A 7,983-nucleotide genomic window follows, 5' to 3' on the forward strand; every position below is an offset into this window, starting at 1 on the left:
CATCTGAATCGCCTAGGTGTGAACTTAGCCTTAATAGGAAGTGTGTTAGGTCTACAGCACACCTCCTGTCCTAGGGTGACAACGCTGCTCCATTATCGATAGAGTGCAGTAAGGGAGTGTTATTACCCTAGGACAGGAAGTGTGTTACTGGAAGGATCACCAGGGGAAAAAAACAAATGCAGCCACCAAAGCTGCAATATACTGTGAGGGGAATTTATCAAAACTGGAGCAGACAGAATCTGGAGCAGTTGCCCATGGCAACCAATCCGCTTCTCTCCAGTTTGTTCAATTAAGATTTGGAAATGAAAGATAGAAGCTGATTGGTTGCCCTGGGCAATTGCTCCAGGTGTTGTCTGCTCCAGTTTTGATCAATTACCCCCCACTGTATATTTCCGTTTATGGATTTAAGCAAGAATTTATACATTATGTAATAACTATTATCGGCTGGAGACCTTCACTGCAAACTTGCTGCTGTTGTTTGATTTAAAGCTTTATTTACATTGTACAGTCGGACATCTATATCTAGTATTGATCTGAGTAATAGGGTGATGTGTTGGTGTCTGCTCTGTGGACTTGGCAGACATGTCTAGATCTTCTTCCATTTGGCGGTTACGCCCATAAACAGGCCACGCCCCCAAGCTTTAGTGCTATGAGCTGATTGTTAGGTAAGACTCGGAGGAGGAGCCAAAGTAATTAGGTAACTGAGATATAATAGAAATTGCAGAGCTCATATAACTTGTCCAGGAAAAGAGAAGGCGGTGGATGACAGAGAAAGAGCTATGTACACAGGATTAGCGTGTTGTACTTATCTATCCCATCTTTTTATGGTACTTGTATCCACGTCTGAACAATGAGCACATACAGCTGTAAGAAACTCTTTCTTTTAAGTAAATCAAATACTTCTTTATCAAAGACAAACTCTATCTAGGGAAATTTCTCAGCAGGAGTCTACGCGGTGCAAGGAACCTGTTGGGTGAAGCTTCGAGCCTACAAGTGCTGAGCTAAACAGAAATAGTATTTTTGCATTGAGTTGGCCTTTAATGAGAGTTTAATTTAATGGAATTTGCCAAAATGTTGTCACCAATGAATGAGATGTTCTGCACTCTGTATGACTTGTCTGTTGTAAAGGACCCATGCAAATGGTAATTAGTGGGAAGATCAGTCTGATTGGCCTACATGGACCCCTCCTGCAGCCAATTAATATAAGGCTGCTGAACAAAGACAACAGTGTATCCCCTTCCCTCCTGTAAAGCTGGCCATACAGCTTACAACCATCGCATGACTTTCGTTGTGCGATGGTTGTAAGGTCATTAAAATTTTGTATGACCTGCCCATCTTGGACAGGCAGATCGTACTTGTGATCATCGCAAGCCCCCCCCGCCGAGGGGAGGGCTTCCGATGATTCCAATGCTGAGCGGGCAGTGTGCGGTTGCGCACACCGGCCCGTTTGGCATTTGTCTTCCGAGCACGCCACAAACCCGCCCGAAAATCGTACGATTCTCGGCGGGTTTTCAAGCGTACTCAAAAGACAAAAGACGTGCGACTGTACAGTAGACGGTTGCACGCCTTCCATACGCCTGCCGATTATCGTACGATCGCGGTATCTCCCGCGATTATCGTACGATAATCGGCAGGTGTATAGGCACCTTTAGCGTGTTCACTTTGCTAGGTTGACAGTACTTTGCAAAACCCTATTTGTGTCAAATGACCCACTTTCGGTCTTCTGGTTTGAGGGCCCATTCACACCACATCCAGATCACCTCCAGACCAGACTGTTTTTGGACCCAAAATGCATCCCAATGTATCTTTATGCTATTTCTGGCCTCTGTTCCCACCAGCGCAGTCCGTTCCAGACCAGAAAAATGTAAGACCATTTTAAGCTATAAATATATTACAATTATGGCAAAAACACAATGCACTGCGTTCCAGATCTGGTCCGGAAAATGGTGTGAACCCAGCCTGAGTGCTGATCTGCAGGGTCTGTAAAGTAGCTAAAATAAAGGTGAAATCTGGTCCTTTTAATAGCTGTATTTTTACATATAGAGGACAGGTCTACATTTTATCTAAACTATCGCCAATTCACATCTCCTGCCCTTGTTTTCTTTCTGCAGCAAATCAAGGAGGAAGGCGGCGGGACGGAGAATCCTATGATTGGGGATAAAGTCAGCGTCCACTACACCGGCTGGCTGCCTGATGGGACCAAGTTTGACTCCAGCAGGGACAGAAAGGACAAGTTCACCTTTGACCTGGGGAAAGGTATGGTCTTCAGGTAGCCCTGTGCTCTGCGGATTAAATTCTGTAATACATGGGTACGCAACCTCGGCACTCCTGCTGTTTTGGAATGACAAGACCCATGAAGCCTTGCTGTTCTCGGACAGCCAGGATTAGCATGACTCGCATAGGCATGATGAAGTTTGTAGTTGCATTACAGCCGGAGTGCCAAGGTTGCCTACCTCTGCTGTAATACCTTGCTCTCTGTACAATGGTGCCATCTAAAATAGTGCAAAAATTGTACTTTCAGTCCTCAGCATGAATGATGGAATTACATTTGATTTCCTCTCCGCTCAGCGCGCACACGAGCGGGGAAACTGTTAGCAATGTAAACAGCCAGCGATGTTTACATTTAAGCAATCGGGTGTCTCTAAAGACGCCCAATCACTTGTAGTAGCTGCAATCTCCTTTTTGATCTCCTCTCCGGTCCCCGAATACAGGAAGTGATGTATATTACATCACTTCCTGCATTCAGTGTCACTCTCCGGTTACAGATGCCGGTGAGAAGCTGATGAAGTAAAATAACACAAACATTTTTAAAAGTCCCCCGGCATACGCACGCAAACATGCGTCGGGGTCCACCTATGTGCGAAAACGGCGATTGCGCCCATTACGCCACACATGTTACATATCGCCGCAAACGTCGCAGTGCGAGCAATAATTTTAGGGCCATTAATTACTGATGAGCGCTAAAAGCTTTTAAAGCGTCGCCTATGGCCAATTTTGGGTGTGGTCGTTTTTATGCAATTTCGCGGGCGCGCGCAATTTTAAAGCTTGACATGTTTGGGGTCTATTTACCCGACGTGACCCCGTCTTTTATATTTTACCAAAAATTGGGGTGATAATAAATGTTTCATAACAAGTGACAGGAAACAATACCGGTGCCTCCACGTGCAATATCGGCCAGTTGAAGTGGTAACGAACACACTGAAGAGGCAGCTCCCACAGGTCAAAGGACCTTCAATCTGAGAGACAAAAAACAAAAAGGAGCGCCTCCATAGTGTAAAACGAATTTTAATGATAAAAACGCACAACTGTATTGTACTTACAAGAAGTCGGTAGTAAAAAGGCATGTAGAAAACAATGGGATGTCAAATCATCTAGCAGCGGAAGTCTGAGAAGATGTGCAGCGTCAGCGTCCACAGGGGCAGTGGATTAACCCTTGCAGCGGGGCAACTCCACACTGCAAGGGTTAACTGCTTGTTTTTGTCAAAGGATTAAAATAACAAAGTAATACTCACGGAACCTCGGATCCAGCTAGCTGTCACAACGCTCCCTCCAGGTTCTCTTCTCCTACACTGCAGCAAGATATGTCCCTCAGCATTCTTACGCCGGGTACACTGATGGCTCAAGGACCTTAGACCACTGCATCGGAGGGGAAGATACGTTGGAAGGACCGGCCTAAGAACAAGCTGGCTCTGTGTGGGCATTTCCTTAGGTAGTCTTCATTCAAATACAGTCTGCCTGGATTCATGCCCTCATGTGGAGGATTGTGCACAGCTTCTAAGAAGTTTCAACTTTGTGAAAGCTGTAATTTGCACATCAATTTTTTGAGGGAGTTGCACATGTTATAGCTCTTCATCTCTGAACTTTTTTTATGCATGCACCATATTTGCCGACGTATAAGACCACTTTTTATACTTCAAAACATCCCCCGAAAATCGGGGGTCGTCTTATACGCCGGGTATACAAAACGTCCCTAATCTGTCAGCCTGCTGGATGTGCGGTAATACTGTATGTACGGTAGCTTCGGCTACATACAGTATACCGCGCTGAGCCAATCACGGCGAGCGATGTACACAACCTCTGCCAATCCAAGCAGGCTTTGTATTCATTAATAGAATACATTGCTCGCCGTGATTGGCTCAACGGGGTATACTGTATGTAGCGGAAGCTACATTCAGTATACCGCGTACATCGCTTTCAGTGATTGGCTCAGCGCGGTATACTGTATGTAGCGGAAGTGTGTTCAGTGTGTAGCATTGCAGAGGATTCTTGCTGAAGTCATCACTGCACAATATATGACTCTGGTATTACCGCACATCCAGCGGGCTGACAGATTAGTGGGTGTATTTAAAAAAAATGGCCCATGTTGATGTTTTTAAATGATGTTGCCTCGGAAGGGGGGTAGTCTTAGCCCAAAACCTATGTTTTTAAAGGAGAACTATGAGGCGAGTGCTTTTCACTCCTCTCATAGTTCTAGCCGACCTGTGACAATGAGACTGTCACAGGTCGGCTCAGTAGATCGAGAAGTGAGCGAACACATACCGGCGTTCGCTCATCTCTCGATCCAGTCACAGCTTTCTGCCGGCTCGATTCCCCCCTCCCCGCTCCCATCCGCCAGCACTGACTGGCGGATCGGACGGGGGAGGGGGCGGGTACAGCTGGCTCTGCCTCTAGTTAGGCAGAGCCAGCTGTCACTCACACAGCTGGGCGGATCCAGCCTCAATTGTCAGGATCCGCTTCAGCTGTGGCGTCCCAGTATACCGCGAGCAGTAACTCGCGGTGTACTGTGGCGTCTCAGTATACCGCGAGCTGTAGCTCGCGGTATACTGAGCTTAGGGTGACAAACTAGCGTCCTCCCGTTACCCTAAGGAGAACTATGGGGAAAAGTCTTAACCCCATAGTTCTCCTTTAACTGAAACATTAGGGGATTGTCTCATACGCCCAGTCGCCTTATACGCCGACAAACACGGTATTTATTTATTTTGAAACCCGCAGTGGTTGCGCAAAAACTAAACCCCGCAGTGCACAAAAAAAGTGCATGTGAACACACACAAAAAAGTTCACTTGGATGTGTCTCAATGGTCCACCTCCCAAAGAGACAGGACTATTATCACTGCTGCCCCTCCCCCCTTCTTGGGGAGCAAGGCTGCTGACAGGGGCAGAGCACTCATGTCCACCTAGCTGAAGCCAGGGAGGCCCATTCCTCTGGGTCAGCCGAAGCCGACCACTGAGTACTAGGTTGAGGGCTCTCCTGAAGAGAGAGGTCCAGTTCAGGGGAAGAAGAAACCTAATGGCGACACACGTTTCCTTTTTATAGGTCAGGTGATTCAAGCGTGGGACATCGCTGTGGCCACCATGAAAGTTGGAGAGATCTGTCAGGTTACATGTAAACCCGAATACGCTTATGGAGCATCAGGGAGTCCGCCCAAGATTCCACCAAATGCTACGCTCATCTTTGAGGTAAGAGAGACATCTTAGGTTTTTCTGTCAGTCAAGTTTTTGTGAGTTTTCATATTCAAATTCTGTATTGTTTGCCTTCAGATTGAGCTATTTGACTTCCAAGGTGAAGATCTGTCATCAGAAGAAGATGGCGGCATTATTCGCAGAATCCGAGTGAAGGGCGAGGGATATTCCAAACCCAACGAGGGTGCCGTGGTGGAGTGTAAGTGATGGGTAATCCTGCTAAGGGGGATTCTCATGTTTGTACCATGCAAAAGTTTCCTATTATACACCCCCCCCCTTCCTTGGTTTCAGCCCCCATAACAAGCTTACTCAAACTTTTCACCCCAGAGGGGACCCTTGATTTTTAGGTCTCAGCGAACCCCTACTTTAAAACTAATTTTACCTTTATTTAGCATGATCAATAAATTGTATATTTAATCACAAAAACTATGCTTTATATGATCATGAAACTAAAATCAAACAAATAATAAAAAATTTTAATCTCACCTTACATTAGTGGTCACTGGGGAAAAAATGACACCCTACATCAGCCTTTTTCAACTTTCTTACCCTAAATGAACCCTTTAAATCATTTTTTGGTCTCATGGGTTGGGGTGGGGGACCCCTGCTAAAAAATGATTACATCTGCAGTTCACAGTACACTAGCAAGAACAGTAAGTTTTTAATTTTTAAAAAAACCTATGTGGCATAACTAGCATATTTGACACCCTAAGCGGATCGTTTTTAAAACACCCCCTGCTCTATAAGATTTATATAATCTTCATATAAAATAAATAATTTTAATTGCCAAAAAAAAGAAACGCAGGCTGTCCCCTTACGCTAGTGATCAGTGGAGAAGTTTCCCCGTCCATTTGTAGAGAGTGCACAAATGCAACCTTACATTGGTGGACAGTATAGTGCCCCCTTACATTTGTGGTGACTGGGGAAAAAGCCCCTTTACATTTGCCGGTTATTGAAGAAGTGACCCCTTACATGTAATGTCAGTGGAAGATGACTTCCTAACATGGGTGGTCATTGTAGCTGAATATAACACTTTTCGAGAAAATACTAGCGACCTTTGGAGGAACCCTTGTTGAGCTGTCCTATAAGTTCTTAGAAATAAGAAGATGAATACTTATGTGTCTGGCAGGCAGCAAATCAAATCTTCCAGCTGACACTGCCAGTGTGTAGGATAGCGTGTCCCGAATGTGCTATGTGGTTCCTGCCATTGCCCGCTATATCTCTGCAGGACAAATTCCACCCAAAAGTTTTATATCCGTTTTTTTCAATTGGATTTTCCATCCTGAAGAATAAACAAATAATCACGATTTAAGCTCGGAGGGGGACACCTTTTATTAGGACTTTGTGAGAAAGGATGGAGACATGAACTACTGTGAGCAATTCTATCAGTAGTGTCCCTAAGAATATAAGAAAAAGCAGGGGACTTCACTCACTATTGCCCAAATGGATCTGAAAGATCAGTCTACGTTGGAGATGCTTTTTTTTCATTCACACAGGGTTATTCACAAAAGGGTGAAGAGTTTGGAGAAGACAGGAGAAGTGAACAATCTAGGACAGAACTTAGCTGAACTGGAAAGTGAGCTGAATTGGAGAATTTTTACAAATTATTGCCTAGTTTGTTCACTTCTCCTGCCTTCTCCAGAATCTTCACCCTCTTGTGAGTAACCCTGATAGGCATATGGGATGTTTCTATAGCAATTCTGGTTTGGTTGAGGGCCATAGGATAACCTGTTTCTCCATCATTATCATGCAGTGAAGCTGCAAGGATTCCACGACGGGCGCGTGTTTGACGAACGGGAGTTGCAGTTTGAAGTTGGGGAGGGAGAGAGTCTTGGGATCCCCCCAGGAGTGGAGACTGCACTGCAACAGATGGAGAAAGGAGAGGAAGCTGTGCTCTACCTGAAGCCTAAGTGAGTTAGCTGTTCTGGTGTGTTGGTTGCTTTTCAGGGTCTTCTTTTTTTTCTCAATTTAAAACCCTATTGTCCCCATTCAACGGCCCTGTCAATGACTGAGGCATATAAAACAATCAGTACTTGTTACTTCATCTGTGAAGTGACTAGACACCCCAGAGCCCATGAACGTTTACTGCTGGTCCCTACTGGTGGTCTGCAAAAAGCCCTGTACTTCCTGGTATGGGGGAGTAGTTAACACATTAAACTCCTCCCACAATGCAGAAAGTGGCCAGTGCAGTCATATAGGGGCCGGGGTGTGTGCCGTAATGTATTCAACTGAATTGATAATGAGCTTGCAGTAGAGCAGGAGTAAAAGTGAATATAGGAGCCAAAGTGTGACTTGCACAGGGTGGTGGAGTAGATTTGACATTTTCGATCAAGTGGCAAGTTTACTTTAAAGTATTAAAGTTCTATTTTGATCAAGTTACCTCTTTTCATGGTTTCTGGCACTGTACTTGCAGTTTTTCTGCATGTTGGTGGGCAGGCAGCTGAACCACAGTACCATCTATCCTTGCTTCACTCTAGAGACATCCTCATGAGGAATTCTGATAATATTTATATTGCTCTACCT

The 7,983-nt window shown here is 45.1% G+C and overlaps 1 protein-coding gene across 2 annotated transcripts in view; it reads left to right on the forward strand.

Moving 5' to 3' along the window:
* The window catches only part of FKBP4 (FK506 binding protein 4), a 38,269-nt gene that overhangs the window by 23,712 nt on the left and 6,574 nt on the right, over positions 1–7,983 (forward strand). For both annotated transcript variants that reach the window (XM_018576465.1, XM_018576466.1), the window contains exons 4-7: positions 2,112–2,256; positions 5,315–5,457; positions 5,539–5,659; positions 7,214–7,370. In XM_018576465.1, the coding sequence (XP_018431967.1) occupies positions 2,112–2,256; positions 5,315–5,457; positions 5,539–5,659; positions 7,214–7,370 (566 nt within the window). The remainder of the gene's footprint in view (positions 1–2,111; positions 2,257–5,314; positions 5,458–5,538; positions 5,660–7,213; positions 7,371–7,983) is intronic.

This window comes from Nanorana parkeri, unplaced genomic scaffold (assembly GCF_000935625.1).
Source record: "Nanorana parkeri isolate BGI_ZX_2015 unplaced genomic scaffold, ASM93562v1 scaffold67, whole genome shotgun sequence".
In the NCBI taxonomy this organism is placed as follows: Eukaryota; Metazoa; Chordata; class Amphibia; order Anura; family Dicroglossidae; genus Nanorana; species Nanorana parkeri.